The following is a 26812-nucleotide window of genomic DNA, read 5'->3' as shown; positions in this document are numbered from 1 at the left end:
ATCTGAGTTCTTAAACACAAGAAGGTATAAAGCCAAATTCAAACAAACGTTGCGTTACTAATTTAACCTTCAAAAGTGTAGACAATTTTTTTTCTTAGAGCGTAAATTTATGAGATGTACCTACTAACTAAATTTGTTTATTGGTTATCTTGAGCCGTACTCGGTAGCTTAAAGGAAGGCTACTAAGTTATAGTTGTGGGACTAAAAAGTGTAAAAATATGTTTATTAAAATAATTTTGCTTTATAAAATACTAGAAATGTTAAATTAGGCTTAAAGTTAAGTGTCTAAGAAATTTTTAAAAATATATGTTTAAGTGTTTTAGAAAGTGAATCGTTTATTATACCTTAAATCAACCTGTCTGCCTACTTAATAAACAATTATTTGAGATCGAGCAGGCTAAATAGTACAGTATCCAAGTATAACTCTTATGGAGACAAAAAGAATATAACTTAGGCCGTTTCAATTCATATCAATACCGAAGAAACTATATTTAAAAGATTGACGGAACTCTTCTAAACAGGTGAAGATTTCGCACAGCGGTCTGTAGAAACCAGCAGGGGGCTAAACTTTGTTACTGACAAAATTCAGCGACCGAAAAAAAATTACGCCGGCTTCAATCTTTATAGCTTTAAGTAGATGTTCATACACTCCTTTTAAATAAAAACTTAAAATTTTGCTTATATATAAATTATATTTAGTTTTTATAAATTCTCGGAAAGAATTAAATGTAAACAGCTCTAACCTTTTTTTTTTAACTTTATATATTTAGAAGTTAAATACTTATTATGTCTCCTATTGACTACTCTAAGTGGGGCCATATCGATATATCTGACGATGAAGATCTACAGCATCCGAATATTGATAAGGCTAGTTTATGGAAATGGGAGAAGGAAGCTCGATACGCTCGTTATGAAGAACAAGAAAAGGTCTTCGTTAATTATACTATCTTTTTACAATTTAGTAACGATAGTACCTTTTTACATATATATTTAGAAAAAAAATGAGGTTACCGAAAAAAAAAATTGTTTGCAAAACAAACTGAAGGAGCATGAAGCTTCAGACCCTTCGAATTTCTCACAATTGGAAGCGTTAAAAACAGAGTTAGAAGCTTACGAAAAAGAGGAGGCTAAACTTTTAAGAAAAGTCTCTTTACGTGAGCATATTAACTCTTATTTCCAAAAGACTTTTATAGATAGTTGAAAATCGCTTAACCTTTTATTCAATAATCAGGTATAGTTAACTGCAGTGTTAATATTTGTTTAGTAATTTACCAGTAAAACAGGCGAGTGGATTAAGAAATAAGTAAAAAAATTTCAAATTTTAAAACGGTTTTACGAAAATATATTCTATTATCAACTTTATAGTTCACTTTTAATCTACTTGAAGATTTAATTTCATTAAGAAAAACGCTTAAATAAAAAAAGATTTTTCTGCTATTATTTTATTTTTTAATGGAATATATTATTATTTTTTGCAATATTTTATTCATTTTTTTAATTAAAAACAAAATTGCGTAGGAAAAGTTGTATCCCAACTGGAATTCAAGTAACATGTGTAAAGATGTCTTTAATACTACAAGATTGAATTCTGCCGCCTTTAAGAAAAATCATGAAAAAACTGAAGAAGAAATTCAGGCCGAACAGGTATTAAAAATTTATAAATTTTTTTTGAATAAAAACAATTTTTTTTAATTTTGAAATTATAAATACTGTTTTTTTTTTGCATTATTTTACATTATCTTCTAGTTTTTTAGTTTTAGTAGATTTTTATGGCTATAAATGGAAAAATATATTTTTTTCTTTTATTACAAAAGTTAGTTTAATTTTTTACGTAATCGAAATTTTATAAAATAATTTTTTTAATTAAAATTTTCTATTTTTGTTTTTAATTCGATGAACTTTTCTACGTTAAAATTCTCTTGCACTAGTTAATTATTTCCCATTCTTGCGGGGGGATGCCTCTTTCCTGTAGCTCTTTGCTTCTCCTGTAAGCCTCGAGTTTTTAAAAAAGTTTCAAGCCGCTTTTTCAGTAGATATAAGCTTGCACTGTTTGTACATTTTATAATGAAGAAAAATAGATTTTTAAAAAGTTTTGAAGTTAATTATATAAAATTTCAGCTTTTTACTGGATTCAAGCGTGTACTGATGTACATTTTTAATAACGAAGATTATTATATATTTATTAATAATATTGAACTCAAACTTTTAAAATTTTTTGAGTTGGCCAATTTCATTGCTATAAAGTAAATCTATAATAGTATGGATTATTTTTAAATATTATTTTAATTTAAATTTATTTATAAACAATAAGTAATGTTATCGGTTGCTTAAATAAATTATTAAATTTATTAATTTTTGTTATATTTTTAATATTTTATTTTGAATTTTGTATTTAATTTATATGTACTACCGCTTTTTTATCGCTAATAGCTTTTTTTCTTTAAAGGTAATTAAATGTTTATTAAAATTATTTTTGTCAGGCTGAATTTTTTAAACGTTTTCGACATGAAATAAAAAAATTTGGGAAACTGACAAATATGGAAGATTCGCGGGACTATCTTTTAGAGGTTTGCGGTTGTGATTATTGTTTATTGTTTAGAATGTTACTGTATTTACTTTTAAACAAATTCATGTTTGGATTACTTTGAGTACTTTGAGTTAATTTTATAAATTTTTTTTTAATTTTCAGATGGTAATTTTTTTTTAACTTACATAAAAATTGTTAGTTAGCCTAAAATGTTATTTATAATAATATTTTTGAAACCCATATATGAAATATTAAGAAAAAGTATTTATATGTATTACTGGGATTTTTTTACTAATAATTTTCAAAGTATCTAAATTATATTTAAATTAATAAAAACGTAATACAGTTTTCAGCTTTCCATATTTTTTATACTATAAATTGATATTGAAATATTTTTTTTATTTTTAAATTGCTCAAAGCATCCTCATCTTGTGAATGAGTACACGGCAAACTTTTTAGTGGTCTGGTGTGTGGATTTGCAGATTGACGAAGACGAATCTTCCGTTGAAACGGTAGCAAAGCAGACCATCCTGATGCAGGTTCTATATTTATATAGTGTTAATTTAGATGGTAAAGAAAAATCATTGCAATTGCTATAAAAAATATTTTTTTTGTAGAAACCGGTTTTATTATGGAAAACTTAACAATGTTAATACATATTCTTATGGACCTCACTTATTATACAACTATCTTATTGGTAGCTATAAAAGTTCAAGAGCTCTATTTTAAGTATTTTGGTGCAGTTTAGTGCGTTTTACAAGCTTATTCTAAGGGTCACGGAAAGCACGTGTTAACCACACTTATTTGATCGGATGTTACAAAACCATGAGAACTCTAGTAAAAAGGCAGCCTTGCATGTTGTATTTTCATTAGCAATAGTGGCAACTAAAAAGCTAAAATACAACCTTTTTCGCTTTTTTGGTATTTTTTCCTAGTAATACCTACCATTACATTTATATATTTTATTCTTTTTTATTCTATTTTTGTTGATAAAAGAAATAAGTCTCATTATATTTTTAGCATCTTTTAGAGGTTCACAAAACGAGCAAACACACCGTAATGGACTTGATTCGCAACTTCTTTAAAAGAATAAAGTTAGCAGGCAGTCAGTACTTTGTGGCCTTCAAGGATGAATATGAAGCGCTGGTAAGCCGCATAAAACAACGAGCAGAAGAGCGCGAGAAGGAAGCTATCGAAGAGGTCTAGAGATTATATATAAAAGGATGAAAAATATAAAAAAAGTTAAATAGAAAATATGAATTAGTAACTGTTATAGTAGAAAAGAAAAGTTAGCGGTAATATATATATTGTTTATATATTTTTGTAAACTAGCCTGGTTTTATAGGTCTCCTTTACTCTAGTAATAAACACGTGTAGGACCGTAATGCACCAATCAAACTTTTCCTTTTTCTCTTATTTAAGTTTATATAATGAAATTTTATGCTTTTGCCTGTTTTTTTATTATTATTAAATTTCACTTTCTGACTTACAAATTCTATAACATTGTACACTATAGTAAATAAAATTATTATGTTCAGCGCCTACTACTATAACTTACTAATTATTAAAAATATTATAATTTCTGCGGTTTATAAAGAAATACTCCTATAGAAATATATTATGTTTTATACAACATTTAGTGTATTACAATTTTAATACTAGTTATAAATATATGAAAATGTTACCAAAAACTATTTTATGTACTATGAAGCCTAAATTTTAAAGTTTTTAACTGGTAAGCTGAAATTATTTAACTTTGAAAATTTTTATATATTTGGTAAAATATGCAGAAATCTGAGACATGATTTTTTATTTATAATAAAACTATTTTATTAATTTAAAAATAATAAAACTATTATTATTTAACTCTTTTAAAAAAAGTTAATGAAATGCTGCGTAGCAAAGATATATTATTTTTTTATTATAAATCAAAGTACGAGCGAAAGGAGAAGGAGCGGCGCATAGCAGAGTCACCCGGCGGCCTGGATCCGTGCGAAGTGATGGAATCTCTTCCAGAGCCCATGCGCACCGCTTTCGAGTCACGTGACATCCCCGCTCTTCAGGAGGCGGTGAAGCATATGGAGGAACACGAGTTTAAATATCATTTGGATCGTTGCATTAAGTCCGGTTGAAAATTCTATATAAAACGTTTATAATAAATATATACTTTTATTGTATATTTTTTTGCAGGTCTTTGGGTTCCCGGCCCTGAAGACAGTAAAGACCAGAGGCCCGCAGAAACTTTAGCGAGTGTTAATCAAGAACCTTAAGATAATTAAATAAACATTTTATTATTATTTGCACTTTACCTAGAGTTTTTGTATGTACTGAGAGCATTTTTTAAGCATTGGAGGCGCTTATTGTATTTCTTGATGTTGACGCAAAGTAAATTTTAGTAAACTTTATTTTTTTTTTCTTGGCTCAAAGTTTTATAATTGTTGTGCACCCGCCGCTAGAGTCCTGCCTACTTTACCACGTCGTTGCACGATAAAAAATAATGTAAAAAGTTTTTTATATACAAATAAAAAAAGAGTTTTAACCATCTTTAAATGCGGTCTTTATTATATTATTATCTACTTGTACTCTTTAAAAATTAATAAAAAGAAGAAATTTATATATGTATTATCCGTTCAGTTTAGTTTAGTTTCGTTGAGGTCAGCAAGGAAGGTAAGAAAGTCGTTGTAGTCGATCGATCCGTTTCCATCAAGATCGGCTGCGAGCATCATTTCTTCCACGTCTTCCTCCGTCACGAAATGACCAACAGCGTCCATTACCTTGAAAAAAAAAATTTTTATTATATAAAGGGATGATCAAAGGGAACGAGTTACTATTCCTATAAAAATAAAGTTACAAACATGTCTAAGTTCGTGCTTGTCAATAACACCATTTCCATCAATATCAAAAATCTGGATAAGAAGTAAATATAACCATAAATTCAGTACGTTGTTCAAATAAAATTGCTTATCATGTTATGATTCTTATATATAACGCACAAATAAACTACTAAATAATATTTTTTAAGTTTTAAGTGAAATAAGTTTTCAATTGTTATGAATATTCATAATAAAATTTAAAAAAATATTATTTATTGTAATCCTTAATGCTATAGAAAAGCGTAATATAAAAAAGTTTATTAGTATACACAAGAAATAACTTTTCCATGAACTATATTTAGTTGTTAAAGTATAGTAACACTAAAAAAAGAATATCGCAAATACTTTAAATAAGCGAAGAAGGTCGTCCGTCCCGCTCTCCCACGCGCTCCGCATGCGCCGCTTCATCAAGCCTACAAACTCTTGTATAGAAATTTTTCCGTCGCCGTTTAAGTCTCCTTCGGCTACTATTAAGCGCAAGTCCTGAAACAGTCAATCAATGTTAAGATTTGTTGCTACTAGTGTACATAATCACTTTATCGGATAAATACTGGCCGAAGGACCGGAAAAGCTGGCGTAATTCATGCTTTCCTATGAATCCTTTTTCATCTTTATCAAAAAGTTGGAAACTTTTAATATAAGTATTGCTGTCCATGTTCTTATTTCCAAAGAGGAATGTAAAAAATAGTTATTTTTTAGCTTTATTATTGTTATAAAAACTTATTTAGTATTTTTTTATGAGTATATATAGTATAAAATAACGTTTAAATATATATGTTGAACGATTAACAATTACCACATTTACAAAAATGAATTTACGTACTATAAAAATATATCAACTACAGTAAAAAGGACAGTACCCATCGATTATAACTTCCCAGGCGTTCAGAGGCTGAAACGACGGGCGGCGCATTCGCATAAAACTGGCGAGCATTTTCGACATGTGTAGGTAAGGAAGCGCCAAGTGCCACGATGCTTGCGCGGAGTAAGCTCAGGTTTTGGAACCCTTTTAGTTGCTTTAAGTATTATAAAGAAGTCACTACAATAAGGTCATTATAGTTTTTCAAATTCAACGATATTCGGTGGAACTACCACTTAGTGACGAATATAAAGGTTACTTCCGCAGACTTTTCCAATAGAATCTTGGGAGGCGCCCTGCCACCAAACCAGGGATGATTCAAGGCCTCATCAGCGCTGAAGAAAAGAAGGAAATAATTAAGGGCCCCACGTGCAGTGCTACGCAAACAAGAGCAAATGGCGTTCAAAATTAAGGTGTTACTTTTTTAAATTTTGCATTTTTTTTATAGTTTTGCTATCTAAATGTAAAAATATTGTTATTTTCCTTCTTTTTCAGGATGTTATAAAAAAATATAACAATAAGCCATGAAAAAGGCAAATACGTGTAGCGAGTGTCCGGATTGGGGTCTAATAAGTGCTCAATTAAATTTCTAGCGTCGCTGGAAAGTTGGTTCCATGCGTCGTTCCTAGCAAATTCGCCGTTGCATACACGCAAGACAATTTTTGCATTCGAAAAATTTCCTTGAGATTTTTATTTAATTTATTAAGGAGCTTTTTACACCGAATTTGCATAATAAAGAAAGGCTTAAGTTCATAAAAACTACTCGATATTAGTTTTTATGATAAATAATAAGGAACAATTCCAGTAAAAATTCCTTATAAAATAATTACTTTTTCAAAGAATTTCATAGTTAATTATAAATATTATGTACGCAATATAGCATTACTTTGAAAATTTCTTTAGTTACCTATATGATTTTATTATTGCGTAAGTACTAATAAATAAGAATATTGATAACTTTTAGAAGTATAATCGTAGTAATTTAATAAATATACGAAATGTTTTAAAAGCATTGATAAAATAAGGAGACATAAATATTGTCGCCCCTAGCATTTTTATTGAAAGTTATAAAGACTTTTTATATGCGTTAGAAGTCTACTGATACGATTGGTATTGTGATTACTTTTAATAATAATAGTAATAACAACAACAATAATACTAAGAATAATAATAAATAAATATATAATAGAAAACCTGAAGGGTCGAAGGGATGAACACCGCAAAGCATTATATAAATTACTACACCAAAAGACCACATGTCGATATTTTTGTCACATGGCTGGTGCAGAATAATTTCGGGAGCGTGATAAGCAGACTAATAGAAAAGCTCTTAAAATAAAGAAACACAAAAAATAAAATAATATATAAATTAATAATTGTTATTAAAAAAAAAATTAATTTATAAATAATTGGAATAAAATAAAATTATAGTAACAAAAGATGTATAAGGTGAAAAGCTTATTATACTAAAAGTATTAATGTTAAAAAAAACAGAATTAAAAAATTAATAATAATAGCAGATTAAAAAAATAGTAATATAAATTAATTTATAAACTAAAAAATTAAATTAATGTAACCCCAAAGAAAAAAGAAAGAGTTGTGTGAAACATAACTTCTTATAATATAATAACATATTTAAAATGGGAACCGTTCCAGTGGGCTTATCAAAAATAATTTTTTCTGACAAAAAAAAAGAATTGCCAAAATCAGTTATTTTTAAAACAGCATCTTCAAATTTTGAGGTTAAAAGAAGATTTTCACTATTAAAAATAATATAATAACTATCCTTATAAATAAATAAAATTTTACTAAAAATGAGTACAGGAATTTTATAACCGTAAAATAGTCGTGCTATCAAAGAAATAATAAAATAAAAAAAAAACAATAAAATTCAACACATATAAGCGACATACAAAAAAAACCCAGAAAACTTACGGCTTTATATCGTTATGGCAAATGTTTCTATCGTGCAAGTGTTTTAAAGCAGAACATACTTTTTTCATTAACACGCTGACCTCCTTTTCACTAAATCTTAAGTGGTAAATTATATATTATTATTAACTAAAAAATTTTAAAAGCAGAAAATGAACCGGCCCCTTTCAAGAAGATACTCAAAAAGTTCTCCACCGAAAATTAAATCCATTATAATTATTAGCTTGTCCGGGGTTATAAACTTTTCATGAAGAGAGACAATATTTTCATGCCGTCCACAAGCCTCCATTACATCTACCTATAAATAGTTAAAAAAGGACAATTTTACCTTGGCATTACTTTAAAATTTAACTTGAATTAAGGTTTAGTAAATTTATTAATCCAAAAACTACAAAGGAGCAACCTCATTGCGTAAAGCTAAATTAGAAACGAGATCTTTGTTTCTAAAAATAACTTTTAAGGCCACTTTCTCTCCTGTTTTCTGGAGACAAAGGAAAATAGTAAGAGCAGTATAAGCCAAGCATACTGCCGACTGGAAATGTGGAGGAGCTTATCTTTAGCTTATAAAATAAAGGGAAAACCTTTACAGTAGCCTCGTAAACTGAACCAAAAGAGCCTGTGCCGAGGAGTCTTCCAACTTTGTATTTTTCTAAAACTTCTCCAGGAAAGAGGGGATGGCTTTTATCTTTACTCTCCGTTCGTTGGGTTAACTTAGAAATAAACAAACAGATGCTCACTATTAAGGCAAATCCTAAAACGACTGCACTATTCGTAATGTGTGTTATATGCCGAGAACTTCTCCGAAACCAAGATCTCTGGTAAGTTATAAAATCTTTTATAGACGAAATTTTTATAAATCTCCTGGGTAAAAAAGATGGGTCTTTATATAAAGGTAATTTAGAGTGTATTAATAGCTGAAAAGCTGGTTTATATCTAAAATTATTCTCAATATGGAGCGTAGAATGGAAACGAACATATCTTTTTAAAGGTTTACTCCTAACTAGCTTGCTAAACATAGCTCTGCATGCACGAGTTGAGCATTCTATGTGAAAATCCCAGAAAGTACTAATTGGCTTTTTTTTTGACAACTTAACGATGTTTTAGCCCACAAAAAAAATCAAATGATGATTGGACAATTTTTTACCTTTAAGGTAGCCTCCTCGCACTTTATCTTAGGGAGGTTTCCACGCCTTCAATATATTTTTAAAAAAAGAATACTAAAGCACACAAAAACATTCATTAAAAATTCTATGCTGTGCGATAAGGTAATGGCAATTATTAATTAAATTATATGTACTTGGAACGAACAATTCCTTGCCTGTCAAAAGTGCTTTGTCCCTTCAGAAAAGATGCGTGCGGTTGCTTTTGTATACGAACTATTAGTTAGCTACTAATTCTTTCAGTTTGTACATTTTCCGAATAAGATAGTACTTCTTTTAGTGTTAATCATAGGGACCATCAGATAGTTTCCTTTAGATTATAACAGTTGTACTTGTAAAAATTTTAACATTTGTAAATACAATTCTTTAAAAACAATACTTTCATGTGTAAAATTAAAAGCGCGTAAATACAAATTTTTATTTTTGGGCAAATTTTTTCTTGAAAAAAAGCGTGTACATACCAATTTTTGTTATGAGGCCCCTATTGACATTATATGAGTGTTCTTTTATTATAAACAGCTTACCATCCTCATAATAAAAATATAATTTTTTTTTAATCACAATACTAATGTAAAAAAATTATTTTTAAATTAATTTTCATAACGTTCGTTTGTCACTCTCTTTAGGTCCGACATAGTCAATACTTAAAATTTGCGTAAGGAATTATATACTGGGCTGATTTTTAAAAGTTAGATTCTTATAAAAACAATATTTGTAAGAGAATAGTAAACTTTTTAATGCGAACTTACAATTTAATACCAGTTTAAGTACAACATTAAAATAACATTATTGCTGAGTTTAATGTTCCGCTCTTTAACTGTTTTTAAATTTTAAATTTTTGAGAAAAACTTCAAAATTCAAAATGTCAAATCTAATAAAATTCACGTATAGTAAAGGTTTTAGTCTCAAGTTTTTAAAACGTGTATTAGAAAAAATCAATATCTTACATATTAATCTAAATAACAGAATGCAGTTATCTTTGAGCGTCTTTACTTCTTCAGTCGTATGCTATTTAAATTAACATATTGTTTTCCGCCTCGTCTATACTCGGTTCTGCAACTATTAATATAGTTAAAAACGACCTTGCCAAGAAATTTTTATTTTTAATACAATCGTCTTTCTTACGTACCGAAATAAATTTTTTTTTTTGGTTAGTTATTATGCTGCTTTAATTAATAGGAATTTAGGTTTTTTTCTGGATATTTAAATTGTTATACAAGAAGTTTAACATAATTGCTTTATAAAAACAATTTCCACTTATACTTTATACTAATGTGCCAACTGTTAGGGTATTTAAACCTTTGCTGACCGGTATCTAAACCTTTAAGCCCTTTAAAACTAATTGAAAAAAATGTATATATATATAGAGAGAGAGAAAGAGAGAGATGTACAGATGTGACTAAAACAAACAAAGAACTAAAAACATATCCCCACTGCCAGTTTATTTCTCGTGAACCTTCATTTTGTATACTAACCACTAAGCAATGAAATAATAATTGATAATCATAAAATTGCCTAAAATGGTAATTTCGTAAAAACTTATAAACTGGGATCTTTCCTCAACACCAACTCATCTAGAATAGTTTTGATTTTAACATAATTTAGCAGTTTGCTTCTACAAACATCATTATTACATTCCCTTTCTACCTTCCGTTCCTCTTCCCCTTTTATGAATAGTTTTTAATCCGAATGCAAAACTTTATTAAAAATGTTTTAAATGCATTATAGACGCCACATGCTTTTTTTAATTTTTTACGTGTGCCGTGACTTATAGTTTATATGATAGTGTCACCTAAAAAAATATATATTTAATTTTCATAAAATGTATTGTTTACCTTAATCTTAGAAGGCACGGATAATGCGTTATAATAAAAAGGTGGGAACATAATTACTCTACAGGCTTAAAAATCAACTATTTTGTGCTTTTTACTTAACTAAATTATTACGGCATTTTAATTAAAAACTTCTTATTATGAAAACATTTAAAAAATAAATATTGCTTATTTGGTGTTTCTAAATCAAAATTATATAAAGAAGTATTGCATAGAAGAAATGTATAGTTTATTAATTTACTTAAAAGTCTTCTTATGGGCTGGTAATTAATAATTTTAATTAGTTCTAGGTTTGCCTTAGAACTGCACTGGCATAGTATAACAAGTTTGTTTTCTTATTCTTTTCTTTTTTTTCATTTAATTAGAGTTTTTTGCAAAAAGCTGTGTTTCTGATATACCCATCATCTTTACTTAATATAGTAAACTCACTGTTTATACCCACACGCTCCTAACGATCTCCACTGTTTCTCTATACCTGCATTGCGTAAGAGAACACTTTTAACAAGTATTTAATGCTTTAGGAAAAGTAACACTGCCATCTGCCAACATTTAACATGGTTTCCTGTGCCGCAACGGTTTTAAAGGCTGAAATAAAAATTTCTGGATCTTTTCTTTTTCTTACAAACTAACACGGCAATGAATAGTTTAGTGTTTATAACCACGTTCCTGCATAATAATGCCTGTACTACTAAGTTCTATGTATCCTTAACTTTTACTATAAATCTTTTAGTTACTCAGAGCTTGCACATAAATACCTGCAGAGCTACTTTCAACTTAGCTATTCATTTTCCTCTAGCATCCCGTGGAATTGGTTAAAAAATTCCAGTTCCTAATTTTTAACGCAAACTACCCTATCTAGTTGCATTTTTCAAATTATTAGAAAGATTTTTCTGGTACTTTATTTTTAGTATATGAAGAATTTCTCAGTGGGAGCCTAGCTAGTAGCAATGCTGGTGGATACTTCTGGGAAACCGAAAGCCCGTACTCAAGGTTACCTCTCCCCTTGGTGGTTTTTAGCGGATTTGGCAGGTACACTGTCGCTACCCCTCATTCCTTCAAGTTAGTCACGAACTCCATCGGAAAAATGCGCTGGTGGGCATGCTAACAAGGGAATAACCATAAAATAACAAGGGAATAACCATAAAATTATTTTTAAACAAAATTAATAAACGAAAAAAGGATTCATATTGGGGTCATATTAATTTTGATTGGTTCTTCCAATCTGTCTAAAAGTAATTTTTTAAAACTAATTTTAGTAATGTTAGACTTCCGCACCACGGCAAAAAGTGGATGCCCACCTTAAGGGGTAGGAAGATAGAGTTTTAACAAACAAAAAAGAATTAAAAGTTGATTGGCGGTGAAATTTATTTTTTATTGACTTTTCAATTCCGCTTTTTATAGTATGAAATACCACTAAGCTTTTACTATAAATCCTGCCGGCGTGATGCACACTCAGGGCGTCACACCCCTTCAAGGTGCCCGAACGCACAAGGAGGACGTTACCACTAGTTCTAGTTCATATATCCAGAAATGAGAGACAAAGGTGTTAGAACTAAAGACTATCTCCCATCTCCAAGTTCGGTGGAAGAACCTCGGAAGAGTAAGTGCGTTGCCAGTACCATTGATCTCAGACCTTTGGCATACCGCAAAATTTTGCACGGGGGGCCCCGATGCGTTAAATTTGGGAGGGCCACCTGAGAGCACTACGCACGAAAGTAGGAGATAGCCCTGCTACTTGTGCAAATTGCGGTGAAGCGCGCACCACTAATTATCAAGACTGCAAATACTATTCTCGAAAGGCAGCCAGCCAATCCGCAAAGTTCACTCCGTCGGTGCTCACTACAAACAATATTGTTACTGCGGGGTCTCTTACGCGTCCTATTTGAAGCCAAAACCGCATTAAGATTCTCTTCCACTATTCCGTTAATATCTGAAGCTCTTGGTCACGCTTTTACTGTAAAATCCGATCAGTATCAGCAACGACCACAGTCGCCATTACGGCAGTTGTTAGTATTTCAACGACAAATTTATCCAGGCATGCTTGAAACTGTGAAAGGACTAGAATCTGTTCGCAACGGTTTCTAAACCGAAGGCGCGCCGCTACATTCGACTATTATTCTGGAATGCGAATGGTGTTCAAAGTAGAAAGCATGAGCCCAGGAGCTGTTACAATTTGAAAGAATTGATGTGTGCGCCATCAAGGAGACGCACTTCCTTCCTAGCATCGCATTTAACCTGTGCAACTTTGTTACGTATCACCAAAACCTGATCGATGCACGCGGCGGGGACGGGACTATCTTGGTAAAACGGAGCATTCAACATCGTTCGATATCTCCGCCAGCCCTACAAAGTCTCGGGGCAGAGGGAATTTCCCTATGTATGGTCTACCGGGGCCCGCATCTGTTGTCGTCGTTACAAACCCCTTGGAAGCTACAACCGCCTCTTCGTGAAGGTAGTATAGCGGCCGAGAGTAACGAAGACAAAGCTACACATTTTGCTAATCTCCTTGCTACCCAAAAAGTGCCAGCTGCTCATTTAACTGCCAATGATGCGTTCCAACTGCTGGGCTTCCTTCTTCCCGAAGTCTACGGAACACTTAAGCTAGTTAATGCTGGTGAGGTTCAAGCAATTGTCAGAACGCTACTCAAACGAAACGTGCCTGGCCCCGATGGCATCACTAATGTGCTGCTGAAGAAAATGCCGTTAACAGGAAGCGTTATCAGAAAAGCGTTATCTGTACCAATTAGTAAAATCTGCGGTGAGCCTTAACGCCTTTTCGAACCGATGGAAGGCGGCAATCGTTGCGATGCTGCAAAAAACACTTAAACCGGTTCAGTAACTAGCAAGTACCGGCCCATCAGTTTCCTCTCAGAGGTCGGCAAAGTGGTTGAGATTGTCGACGCTCAGGATGCCTGGGCCTACAACTCCACTGCAATAGCGTTGGCACTTCAATTATGACAGAAAAAATTGCTGCGCGTGATGACATGCGAAATGAAGCTCTTTACCAGGACCTGTCGCTGGCCACTTTGTGCGTCGTCTTCCAACGTAATGTCAATGCCCTTTACGACAGGCTAGCCAGGCACACTAATCGCCTGTGGGTGAGTGAACTTACTTACGAGCCATGAGGCGGGGCACGTTGTCACTGCCACGTGACGCGCGTTAGCGCTAGTTTTTTTTTATCAATGTCGTAAATAATGTCACCATTCGATTGAAAGCTACTTTGTAACATGTCTGCCTCGCTCTTCATTGAGAGCTCGAGTATACAAAGTTTTTGACTCGATCGAGCACCAGGAACTGGCATTTATAAATAAAAAATTAACCCCTTATAGGTTACTGGTTACTATGCTTACCACTTGTCGCTCAGGTTCAACTTGCAAGAGTAGGTTTATGGAAATTGACCCTAAACGACAGGCTCTCTCTCTTAAGCAATCTCTGGAAGTTTGAATACCGTGTCCTAACGGATTAGGCACCAACCAACAAAACATAAAGTGGTAAATTTAGTTACCAGTGAAAAAGCTGAGCATGTGTTGCGCTATCTTTTTATTGGACAAAAAAGTGTTCATTCTGAATATAAGAATTTATTTTTGGTTAGATAGGTAAGTAAACATTTGTTTTATCGTTTTATTTTGAAATATTAATTTGGGATATAGAAATTTTGAAAGTTATCCTTTTTATTGAAATTTGGCAAAAGTGTTAGAATATACATTTTTGCTTGCCTAAAGTTTTGATTCTTTTTCTTTTTGCCTGAAAGCTTATGAGAATTTAAGTATATTATTTGATTCTTTGTGTTTTTGGGTTGATTCTTCTAATGTTGAATTAGGAATATATTATTCGGCAAAGATGTTATATTTGTATATTTATACAATTACATCGTCATCTCTAAATATAATGCTAAGCTTTGATATTTGTTTGTTGTTTTTCAACAAGAATTTTCTTTAAAAAATGGACAAAAAGTAACAATAAAATTTGAAAAACTCGGAAGATGTAGAGAGTAATTTAGAGTATCTCCTAAACTATAAAGACATTTTGCCTATCCCTGAAAACACGTTACAAGCGTCTTCTTCTAAAAATTATCTAGTTAATATGGAGGAAGCTAATTCCTTACCTGAAGCATCGTCCCGACCAGCATCCTCAAATAATTTTCATAGATGTTATAGATACCGCAAGAGAGGTATCGTACTAATCAAAGAGCTTGAATAGAGGGCCTATCAGAGAAGCAATGATCCTAGTGGAAATTCCAGCGAAGAATCTGACTGAAAAAAAACCCGATAGGGGCCATGATAAGAAAAGACACCATCGTCCACCACAATCTTTTGCAAACACAAATTTTGATGAGCCATGTAGCATAACGAACAAAAAGGAACTAGACTTATTTTCACTAATTTTGGGTACTATACTAACGGTGCTTATTTTAGAATATATTGTTGACGAATCGAAAATATATATGCTCAGCATAAAAACGCCGTTTCGAAGTTATCGATACCAGAACTTCGTGTAATTAAGATACAGAGAATTATGGGTTTTATGCACAAAGTATGCGGATGTACTGGAACAATAACAGTAACTTTCAAGTTGATCCAATCAAACTGGTAATGACTGGAACGATTCCTGAAAATTCTTCATTATGTATACTCAACAACAATGAAAATATGCCAAAAAAGAGAGATCCAAATTATGATTAATGCTACAAAGTAAAGGCTTCTATAGAGTTCCTAAATAAAAGAATCAATTTATTATTTCTTCTTTTAAGATACTCCAACTGACGAGTCTATGGTCAAATTAAAAGGGCGGAGTTCCCTCACCAGTGAAGCCAACTAAAAAGGTTTCAAAATAGGGATTAATGACTGTGCGGTGACAGGTTATTGCTTGGGGATATCTATCTATGAATGAGTTGAAGCGAAAGATAATAAAGGCATACCACTAGGAGAAGAGTTGTAACAAAATTGTCTTCATATTCAGGGCATGGACATTACCTGTTTTTTGATAATTTTTTTACATCAACACCCATGATTGGTAGATTTCTATACAAATTTTTTTTGTATGAGCCACTATTTGCCAAACAAGAAACGGTTTTCTCAAAATCGTTCTGAAAGCAGATTCGAAAACTACGATTGTCAGAAAGCGACGGTGTCATAAAAGACGAAGTGGGTATTTCCAAGTAGAAAGATCGAGGCAGAAATCTGTTTGTATTGCAAAAACCATGTACAACCCTCTAGACAAAAGGCAGGTTTTGAGAACCCAAAAAGATAGAAGTAGAATTATGGTTCCATACCCCTTGACTGTGGCGGAATTTAATAAGAATATGGGTGGAGTGGACCACTTCGATCAGCACCGCTCTGTCCACAGTATATCATGGAAAAGTCGTCGTTGGTGGCTGAAATTTTTATTATTATTGTTTAGATGCAGCGATAGTAAACAGTGTAACTTATACCAAAATTGTTGGAAAAACAGCAACCAAACATTTAAGCATCTAAGTCATATACGTTTCCGATCTGTTCTGGAAGATGAACCGATTGGAAATATTGCTCAAGAACAAAGAGGGAAGAGGTAGAAAAAGGAATAACCCCAATGGATGCGTGATTGTGCAATGTTGGTGATCATCTGCTTATGAGGCACGTGGAGAAGGTACGCTTATATTACAGCACTGCAAAAAATTAAAAACGAAGTAATATAGTTCATACCAGTGCGAAGTGATTCTATGTTTAGAATGTTTCGTGCCCTTCCACAAAAATTTATGAAAGGATTTTCGTTTATTTTGAAGAGAATTATAGTATCGTCTCTTTAGAAGACTGAAATGAGACTGATATTTTTGAAGAGAATGTATTATTTTGCGTTAGGCATTAGTATCTGCATCATAGATATAAGAAATAAAGCTTTATTTTGTTATTTCTTTTTATTAAATGGAATATATACCTATATTTTTGAAAAAATAACACTTCTTATTTTTTGCAATTGCATCTTTTATTTATAGAAAACAAATTAAGACTTTTTTGTGATATGCTCAACAATAAGTGTGTCAAATATTCTTACCAGTAAACATTAAAGATGTATTATCAGCTAAACGTTCACTGGTAAACATAGTAACCACCCTTTTTCAAAATATAGAATCAACTTTGAAAGCAAATATTAGACTTTAAAGTATAGTTTCAATATAGAAAGTGATTTCGCAGTAAAAAGCAAATCTGTTTTAAGTACCAGTTTTATCCGTTAAAGGGTTAATAAATCCAGCTCGCCAGCTTTATTCTATTACTTCTTTTTCATATTTTTTTCAATCTAATCTATTTTCTTTTTTATATATTTATTTTTCATTTTGTTATTATAACTTGCATAAAATTTATTAATACGTTGCTTAAATACACATAAATTATTATTGAATAGCTTTGTAACTTAAAAACACGAAATGACAATACTCTACGGAGACGGTTACTAATCTGCTAGCTATAATTAAGGGCACAATTAGAGCGAGAAAACAAGATTATAGATTCTTTATCAACTTCCTTTGGAGTACTAAAAAGACTAAATATTCTTAGTGATCTTAGAGGAAAGTCATCTGGGGGTAGGCCTAATTTTAAAAGGAACCCAAGCACTCAGACTCCACTGTTCGTAATAGTGGAATTAGAGAATACAGCAATTAAACCCGGCATTAAAAACGAGGGTAGCACTATAGATAGTCATAATTGTAATGCTGCTAACGTTAAAAATTCTTGCACTAATAGGAATTGAACCGAGTCCTCTGATATTAAAAATTGCAGCAATAAAAGTAGTAATATAGATAACCTAAATAAAAGAAGAATTAAAGAATAAAACGAAAAAAAACGGTATGTTACGATTAGAAATCAAGATTGGAATATGATCGCATAGTTATTAGAACAACGACATGAGGGCTTTGACTGCTAAAGATGTAACTCGTGTCATCCTTATATTCTGAAAATTGTTTTCACCTCTTTAAGACTTTATTGTACTTTAATATCTTTATCAGCTACCCTTAGAAAAAGACTTAAGGGTTGTCATTTAAGAAGTGTGCACTACAGTGAGTGTGGAAATGGTTAAAAAAGAAATAGAAACGCAGGGTTCCAGTCTATTAGCGGCTATTTGTGTGGAGAAACACAATAAAGACCGAACTCTTATTAGTAAAATAATCCAAACAAACTTACATCTTCAGTCTAAAAACTATAGGGTATATTTTAGTACCTATAGAACCTTAAAAAAAGAAAAGCGAAAGACTCTACTAATGCTTAGACGTCAGATGACGAGCACACTGAATAACATTGCGCCTAAAGGCAGAGACGTTACAGTGTGCTAAGGGTCATAGCTTCTGACTTTATCCTAAGTGTTATCTTGCCCCTCAGTAAGCGTATTTAAAGTATATAACTTTAGCGCCTACGTCACTGATGAAGAAGTAAGAAAGAAGCAGAAACAAGTTTATTGAGTTGCTTTACTCCTAACCCGTATGCATAAAAGTGAGGTAGAAGGCGCTGTTATACAAGAGAATAATATGCTAATGACATAAACATAACCATCTTCTGTGCACGAACTCTCCTTGGTGACAACTACCATGTCAAACCAGGGGAGAGGGAGATCACTCATTTAACTTTTAAAAGTTACCAAATACTAATTAATTATACGCATATTTACAAGAAGGAAGTAGTATGAACCAGTATATCTCAAGTTATAAATTAAAATTATCGTTTTATTTGATCACAACAGTAAAATACCAAAACCCTGTAAACTTCCTTTATCTTTTATCATATCAAACCTTGTCCTCATCTACAATATTTTTGAAACTTAACTGCACACATATGTGTTTATATGCATCTGAACTTATAAGTCAACAAACTAATGTTAAATTAAGCCCTTTCTCGCCTTATAGTAGTCATATTACTACTTGTTATATTGTAAGGTATATAAAAAAATCAGGATAAATATAGGTGTATGGCACCTCTTTTACAACTATACAAAACTATGGTATGGCTACTTAAATTGCTAGGGGCCGCGGTCAAAAGAAGGGAAATATAGAGCTTCTTTACGACACGGCGCTTAATATTTGGCATATAAGCACTATGAATTAATAAGTTTACAAACTTTACTCTCATTTCACTCTTTGTTTAGCTTTTTCTTTTTTTGTTTATTGTTTAATTGTAGCCATTGTTATATATGTACACGTGGGCTGTCCGGCGGAAAGTAGACCTCGCAAAATGTGAAAAGCTGGTTTGTCATATTGATGTAACAGTTATTGAGAAAACGTCATACAGAGGACATTTTCTGCGAAACCTAGTCATTTTAGTACTATGAATAATGGGTTGTGATAAAGTTCCTTGTAAAAAAAAGGTAAATGTTTTAAAGAAATCATGCAACGGTCAAAAGGTGTACTCGACTGCTTAAAGAGGGATGAGAGTGAATTAAAGACGATGAGCACCAAGGAGGGTCTTGCACGGTGATTACGGAAGAAAATATAAATTAAATTTAGTTCTTAAAGACCGTCGGATTGGGGATCGTTAGGTAGCAGAGGAACTAGAGATTAGCAAGGATATTGATGGCAAATCCTTCTTAGTCATTTATTAAGTGACAATAGTTTAGGTGCGATTTGTCATCATCTTTGTAACCTGTGATGAAACATGGTTTCTTGGTACGATTCAGAATTTAAACAAGAGTTCAAGAAATGGATAAATAAAGGAGTAAAGCCATTGCGCAAATTAAAGGTTCAAAGAGTGACTGCCAAACTTATAGCAACGAAACTCTGGGAAGGCGCAGGAATACTTTTGGTGGTTGACCTCTAAAGGAAGAATGATATACGGGTAATATAACGCTTGCTAAGCCATCAAATTGCAACGAGTCATTAGAAATGCAAGGGTAAACTTCCCAAAGGGATTCTCCAATTACAAGACATCGCGCCGGTTCATACAGCTCAAGTTGCAAAGTGTGCTAACGATATGGGCTTCGAGGAAATTAACCATTCACCCCACAATCCAGACCTGACTCCAAGCGATTATTACTTGTTTAAAGATTAGAAAAGATTTAAGTGGTAGAAGACTTTTCTATCAAAACGAAATGAGATCTACTGTAGTTGAGCATTTTGTAGATGAGAGTTCAGAATATTTTTTTCGCGGAACAACTGCACGGTATATTTGAAAGGTGTATTGAAATAGATATAGATTAATTTGAAAAATAAAAAATCTAATAGTTTATAAAAATTAGTTTTACTACCTAGGCGTATTTTCCGCCGAACAGCCTAATTTACATAAGTAATTTTCTTTTAACACCGCCAATAGGTAAGTGAATATATTTGCCTGTGAAGGCGAAATTATTGTAAAAAATATTTATGCGTAGAAAATTATTTTTTAGTCATACAATTCTTAAATAAAATTTATCAATTTGCTAAACGAAACCTTTAATTTACCTTTTCTATATACTAGTTATTCATATAATTTTTCATTTTTGACGGCTAAAATAGAGTTAAATATAAAATTTTACGTAATACACATTTTTTTAAAAAAATTTCATATAATTTTATCATTACTTCTCTCATACACAAGAGAATAAAACCTAAGCTTTAAAGGGCTAAAAAGTTGTATGCATAAAAGTAAGCAGTTAAATTACAAAAATTTTCACTATATTATAGAAGAGAAGAAAAATAGTACAATAAAGACCTGGCCACCGTGAGAATGATTTTGCTTTTTTCCTTAAAAAAACTTAATCCATATTTGCTGTTATCCTGAGCTATTAGTTGCCAAATACTTATTACTTCGGTATGTTAACTCAAACAGATATAACTAAAAATTCTGGCATGAAAAATAAAAACAAATTAGCACTCTTAGCTGAGTTTAATATATACATTTTTTCCAGCGTATAAATTATAGCGCTTTTGTCAACTGTGGCACGAGCGGGAAGAAAGCGTGAAGCGAAGGGTCGTTTGGTCCAGGCCATCTCACCTCGTCCCCAGGGTGTAGCGCACTGAGCAACAAAATGTATCGACCTAAAATGTCGCTTTCAGTCATTACCACGTTGTTATGCTATGGCGGAAAGGCCTGCTACAATTTTCACCACGTCAAAAAGTGGATGCTCATTTTGAAGGGCCTTACTAAATGAATACAGTTCCTTATTCAGATGTTTTTCATTCTTCTTTGGGGAACGGTTCGATTTTGACTGTATCAAAATAAATTTGACAGCGAGAGAACCGCTGGCATGCGGTGACGTTTCTTAATACAGTTGACAAAACGCTAAAAAGGTGGTCATACACAACCAACGCCTGACGAATGTCGCTGAATAAGCCTGCAGTGATTGGATAGTATTACAATTAAGAAGGGTATTTGGTAGGTAACAAAAAAGATTTGATAAAATTAAACTTAATTGGCCTTAATTCTGAAAGCATGGTGTTATGGGGCACGTCAACCCTACAGAGAGTAGTGGAATTGCACTACACTCGACCCAGTCTCTTATCTTTACTTTGGAAAAATGGTGGAGTCCTTGGCTGTTGTTTTACCGCCACCTAAAACCAAAAGTTTATTTTTGCTTTTTTTTTTATATTACTTTTTTTTTGTTTAACTTTAAATTTTACTGTATGTAGTACTGGTGCAATTTACTAGTTACTTTATTTTTAGACCTTGCCATTATAAAGCAAGAACGTGTGAAAGTAAAGTCAAAGTGTACGGCCCCGCCTTACGGCGAACGTAAAAATTGGATACCTCATTCACAATCTGTATTAGAGAAAATTTTGATATAAAGTATACTTAAGTTATTTCGGTTTCTCCTTTAGGATTTTGGAGATGGCGGTGCATATCCTGAAGTTATTCTTGCTCAATACCCTCAGGGTATGGGAAAGGAGAAGACAGGGAAAACTTTAGCCTTGCAAGTTGATCAAAATGGAAAAATAAGATTTGATGCTATCGTTCGTCAAGGCCACGGTTTGAATACGGTATTAAGACTTATTAACTTAAAAAACTATTAAAATGTTTTATTTTATTTTTGAGTTTTTAAATTGTTTATTTCTACTATAAAGGTCCTCCACACCGATTTTAACCAGCTTGTTCGTAAGGATGTCATTGAAGATGACCCCACTTTACAAAAACCAGGCCAGGAAGAAATCGATAAAACTGCTGAGGAAACTCGACTAGCTCTTGAGAAAATAATTGAACATAAAGTATCTGCTGCGCAGCCCGTAAGAGCTCCAGAGAAATCATCTCCTGATAAGTATATTCGGTTTACTCCGGCACAACAAGGCCCTGGTTATAATTCTGGTAATTCTTTTTTTGAAATGCTACATCTGCCTAATAATTTTTTTTAGATACTAAATTTAGTATAAAAAATTGTTTTAGGTTTTATTATATTTATAGGTTTTTATTTTTTAGAATGCTAGTAATAAGGTAAGAAACCAAAAGTAGATATAAGTATTTTTTAGAATAGTAGAAATTAAGTCAATTAAAATTTAAAAGTCATATTGCCTTGAGTTTTTTATTATTATTAGGAAATTTATTATATTTTTTTGGGTTTTTTTATAGTACTAGGTATTAGGTAATAAAAATAAATTTAGAATTTATTTTATTTTTTATATACTAGTATTTTACATAAAAATTATTTAAAAATTTATTTTTTATTGGGTTTTGTAAACAATAGTAATGGAAACACATAATATTTAGTAAAGTTTAATTAAAAATAATAATAAAAAATGTTTAAAAAAAGTACTCAATAAAGATAAATATTCTCCTGCCCTTTAAAAAAATATATGAAGATTCTTTGGGCATGCTAAGTTGTATATGTAAAGTGATATTAAGAAGAAAGTTCAAAGTTTACTTGAAAATTATTTTATACTTTAAGTTATTTTATGAATCTCATGTCGCATAAATTTTTATAAGCTTTATAAGTATTACTGTTCCTTCTTTGATTTATTTCAGTGGCATTATCGATTTTTAGTAGTATATACATGCTTGTAATTTAACTTGGTAAATAGTTTATATTTTTCTTTTAGTTATTTAATTAAATTTGTTGATTGTTATTGGCATTTAATTTTTTTTTAGGATTTTATTTTTTATTTTAATTTCAATTTTTTCATTTTAATATATTAGAGGTGCACAACAAAGGGTGATATATTGTTAATTATTATTGCAATTTAGTTTACTTTTTTTAATTGGTAAAATAAAATTTGTTTTTATTTTCCATTATTCAATCTTTCTTAATTTCAATTTATTATGATCCTTTGCAATTTTTTTATTTTTTTTAAATGAGGGATTTTATTTTGTGAATATTGTTATTGATTTCTGTTTTTAGATTAATGAAATGGAAATTAATTGTATTTATCTTTATTATTATTTTTTTTAATTTAAAATATTTTAAATGTATACAACTATTTTTTAAGGCTATTTTTTAGGTGCGTAGCAAAAAGTTTTTATTTTATTAGTTATTGCAGTTTATTTTTAACTTTTTATTATGCACTTTTTTTCATTTTGATTTAAGATTATTTTAAATTTCTTCAGGTGCGCAGCAGAGGATTATTCGCATGGTGGACGCGCCTGTCGATCCCATGGAGCCGCCGAAATTCAGACACAAGAAAATCCCTGCTGGTCCACCTTCTCCTCCCCCTCCCATACTCCATTCGCCTCCTAGAAAAGTTTTCATTTCAATTGATTTTTAATTTTTTTTTAATGTTTAGATTAAATTTTTTAAAGTATAAATTTGTTATTTATTGTTTACTTTTTATTTCTTTTTATTATACATAAATGTATATTTCTGTTTCTATTCCATTTATTAATTTGTTATATTCATCTCAATATAGATTTATTATTTATTGATTACTTTTTATATCTACTTATTATGTATAATTACATATTTCCATTTCTATTTTTTATTATTTAATATATTTTCTAAACTAAAGTATAAATTTATTATTTACTGATTACCTCCTACTTAACTTTTTATTTTTTATTAATTCTTTTCATTTAATTTTTTTTTAAATCTAAATATTATATTAAAATTGTTATCTGTCTATTATTTTTTTTGAAGTTTTCCTTTTTTGTGGCGTTAGTGCGTTACACGTTATAAAAATTATTATATTTTATACGGAAATGCCGAATGTGAATTTGAAATTTTCTTAAAATTTTTTTAAGGTTACGAAAGAGGAGCAGGCTGCTTTTAATATTCCTCCTTGTGTTTCAAATTGGAAGAATGCTAAAGGTCGATATTGTTATTTCAATTTTTACTATAGAAGAAAACATTGAGATTTTGCTTTTACTTTTTTCTTCCCATTCTTTATTACTAATATATATAATTTCTTTTTTTTTAAAAAATATTTAGTTTTAATTGGGTTTTCTTTTATGCCTATATATATATATTAATGCAATTTTTAGTTGTATTATTTTTTTTACGTCTTTTATATTAATGAACTTAAGTTGTTATTATTTATGGATTAAGTTTGAAATTTTATTCCTGCAAGCGCTTTATTAAGAAAATTTCATAGTAACTTTCTTTTTGTAGAACAAAAAGAAGTAAATTCATTAATAAACTTTTATGTATTTTTTATATTTCTATTTCCTTTTACAATTATGTGGAATAACTAATAAAAACGTTTAAGAAGTTTACCACTTTTTAATTTCAATTTTTTAACGATTTTTTATTGTTTTAATTTTTTGGCTGAATTTTTATAAATTTATAATATGTTTTATGCAGTACCACTTGAAAAAGAGAAAGTTGCTTGAGTATTTCTAATTTAGTTTATTTGTATAAAATTTTAAAATAAATAAAAAATAATCCTAAGTGCCCTTCTTTATTTCGTTATAAACTCAATTATGACTTATACTAAAATTTTTAGGATACACGATCCCACTTGAGAAGCGTCTCGTGGATGGGCGGGGATTGCAGGAAAAAGAAATCAGTTCCCGATTCGGCGAGTTCACAACAATAATGAATCGTACCGTCAAGCAAGTTCCATTTTTTTTATATTTTTAATTACGTGTAAAAAAAACTTTTTTTATGTCTTAGTAACTTTTGATTAGTAATTTATATGTTTTTATTTACTTAAGTTGCTTAGTTTATAAGCTTGGTGTCTATGAAACAGTTTTTTTTAAAAATTTTAAATATATATATATGTGATTATATTTATATTATGAAAACTTTTTTATTTTTCATGTAAACCTTCTATTTTTATATTATTTTAATAGGTTGCTGAAGGAATGAGAGTTCGGCGCGAATTAGAAAATGAGCTGCAGCGTAAAGAAAAAGAGCAGCGAGAAAGAGATCTTCTTCGACGCGCTACACAAGCCCGGAATGAACGTGCAGGTTTCTATTGATATAATTTTTTTATTCGTTAATTTTTATTTGCTTTTATTTTTGTGAAGGGATTGTCCCAACCGAGCCGGATGACAAGCCCGCTGAAATGAAGGATGCGGAGGGCGAAGCTGAGCGGGAAGCGCTTCGAAAAGAGCGGCATTACGAGAGACAAAGAGAGCGAAGACTGAAGCGTGCGAGGCTCGTTTCTTTTTTCAATATAAATTTTTTTTACTGTTCTTTTGAGTATAAAAAGTTTAATGTATGAATAACAGATTTTTATTTTTATAAATTTAATAACTAAATAGTTAATATTAAATTCTATTAAAGTTTTTAATAATCCACAAAAATTAAATTACTATTTGCAGTTTGGAAAAACAAAAAACAGTTCGTGAGCGCGATCTTGATAGAGACATCAGCGAGCAAATTGCTCTTGGGAAGCCCATTAAGACAAATACAAGTAAATTTATTAATTATTATTATTATTATTATTATTATTATTATTATTATTATTATTATTATTATTATTATTATTATTATTATTATTATTATTATTATTATTATTATTATTATTTACAGCCGGAGAAAACATGTTTGACGCACGTTTGTTCAACCAGTCGAAGGGGCTCACTAGCGGTTTTGGGAGTGAAGATGCCTATAGCATCTACGATAAGCCACTGTTTAACTCCACCAGTACAAGTATATACAAGTAAATTTTTATTATCTATTATATTTTTTATATTATTTATTATTAATATTATTCCTGCTTATCTGGTTTATGAAGACCGAAATCGGTCGATTCTGATATGTACGGAGATGAGGATATTGCTAAACTTAAAAAGCACAAGTTTGTGGCTGATAAAAAGTTTCTGGGAGCTGACGAATCTGCTCCTCCCCGTGAAGGTATTTATTAGTAACTTAATAAATTTATTTATAATCATTATATTATACAAGTTAATTATTATTTTATTAAATTATAATAAAAATATTTTTTGTAGGACCTGTTCAGTTTGAAAAAGAAGATGACGACGTTTTTGGTTTGGATGCTCTTTTAAACGACGCCATGACCTCCAAGAAAGATTCGGGAAAAAAAGAATCACTAGGAAGAGCCACTTCCATGATCGCCACCACCGAGTTTCTTTTTATTTTTATTATTATTACTATTTTATGAAAATTTGCTGTTGGTTTTTTTTTCAAAATTTTTTTTAATGATAATTTTTTTGGAATTTAGAGTTTTTTTTTTATTAGGGTAACTCGGCATCATTCCTCGTTGAGGGGTTCATATCATAAACGTAGAGAACTTGTGGAATTTGAAAGTGAAAGGAAGAGGCATAGACACTAATTTGTTTAAATTTTGCATTATAATTTTTATTGTT

At 30.9% G+C, this 26812-nt stretch overlaps 3 protein-coding genes across 3 annotated transcripts; 2 read left to right on the top strand and 1 right to left on the bottom strand.

Moving 5' to 3' along the window:
• The first annotated feature begins 554 nt into the window (after nt 1-554).
• On the top strand, nt 555-4797 carry LOC135145392 (hsp90 co-chaperone Cdc37-like). Its single transcript, XM_064077493.1, has 9 exons — nt 555-633; nt 771-927; nt 995-1144; nt 1519-1644; nt 2481-2567; nt 2947-3066; nt 3548-3727; nt 4462-4654; nt 4718-4797. Exons 2-9 carry the CDS (start codon nt 787-789, stop codon nt 4795-4797), a joined length of 1077 nt encoding a protein of 358 aa, XP_063933563.1. The 5' UTR covers nt 555-633; nt 771-786.
• Nucleotides 2996-9151, bottom strand: LOC135145384 (calcium/calmodulin-dependent protein kinase type 1-like). Its single transcript, XM_064077487.1, has 18 exons — nt 8773-9151; nt 8595-8672; nt 8350-8489; nt 8195-8290; nt 7908-8019; nt 7454-7574; nt 6801-6939; nt 6519-6594; nt 6261-6416; nt 5936-6058; nt 5746-5883; nt 5383-5433; nt 5068-5301; nt 4837-4991; nt 4695-4768; nt 4465-4584; nt 3583-3729; nt 2996-3069 (listed from the first exon to the last, which is right to left on the bottom strand). The coding sequence occupies exons 3-13, from the start codon at nt 8478-8480 to the stop codon at nt 5158-5160; spliced, it is 1287 nt and encodes a 428-aa protein (XP_063933557.1). The 5' UTR covers nt 8481-8489; nt 8595-8672; nt 8773-9151; the 3' UTR covers nt 2996-3069; nt 3583-3729; nt 4465-4584; nt 4695-4768; nt 4837-4991; nt 5068-5157.
• Nucleotides 9152-21621: 12470 nt separating this feature from the next.
• Nucleotides 21622-26812, top strand: LOC135145388 (puff-specific protein Bx42-like). Its single transcript, XM_064077492.1, has 14 exons — nt 21622-21681; nt 21782-21879; nt 21937-22095; nt 22180-22417; nt 23651-23784; nt 24281-24347; nt 24982-25094; nt 25331-25448; nt 25508-25637; nt 25805-25896; nt 26016-26145; nt 26221-26339; nt 26435-26570; nt 26685-26812. Exons 1-14 carry the CDS (start codon nt 21636-21638, stop codon nt 26776-26778), a joined length of 1674 nt encoding a protein of 557 aa, XP_063933562.1. The 5' UTR covers nt 21622-21635; the 3' UTR covers nt 26779-26812.

The sequence above is a fragment of the Zophobas morio genome, unplaced genomic scaffold (genome assembly GCF_036711695.1).
Source record: "Zophobas morio isolate AGI-343-1 ecotype UQ-CSIRO unplaced genomic scaffold, CSIRO_AGI_Zmor_V1 ptg000147l, whole genome shotgun sequence".
NCBI classification, from domain to species: domain Eukaryota; kingdom Metazoa; phylum Arthropoda; class Insecta; order Coleoptera; family Tenebrionidae; genus Zophobas; species Zophobas morio.
The sequence above is the reverse complement of the archived record's forward strand: the minus strand, read 5'-3'. Positions and strand labels throughout refer to the sequence as shown.

Bases quoted from the DNA above. Each gene is read 5' to 3' on its own strand.
- LOC135145388 (XM_064077492.1), top strand. From the start codon at position 21,636: ATGGTGGAGTCCTTGGCTGTTGTTTTACCGCCACCTAAAACCAAAA. The intron at 25,095-25,330 runs GTTCCATTTTTT...TTATTTTAATAG, and splicing joins TGAATCGTACCGTCAAGCAA to GTTGCTGAAGGAATGAGAGT. The intron at 26,340-26,434 runs GTATTTATTAGT...TATTTTTTGTAG, and splicing joins ATCTGCTCCTCCCCGTGAAG to GACCTGTTCAGTTTGAAAAA.
- LOC135145392 (XM_064077493.1), top strand. From the start codon at position 787: ATGTCTCCTATTGACTACTCTAAGTGGGGCCATATCGATATATCTGAC. The intron at 1,645-2,480 runs GTATTAAAAATT...TATTTTTGTCAG, and splicing joins AAGAAATTCAGGCCGAACAG to GCTGAATTTTTTAAACGTTT. The intron at 2,568-2,946 runs GTTTGCGGTTGT...AATTGCTCAAAG, and splicing joins CGCGGGACTATCTTTTAGAG to CATCCTCATCTTGTGAATGA.
- LOC135145384 (XM_064077487.1), bottom strand. From the start codon at position 8,480: ATGGAGGCTTGTGGACGGCATGAAAATATTGTCTCTCTTCATGAAAAG. The intron at 8,291-8,349 runs GTTCATTTTCTG...TTACCACTTAAG, and splicing joins TATCTTCTTGAAAGGGGCCG to ATTTAGTGAAAAGGAGGTCA. The intron at 8,020-8,194 runs GTAAGTTTTCTG...TATTTTTAATAG, and splicing joins TGCCATAACGATATAAAGCC to TGAAAATCTTCTTTTAACCT.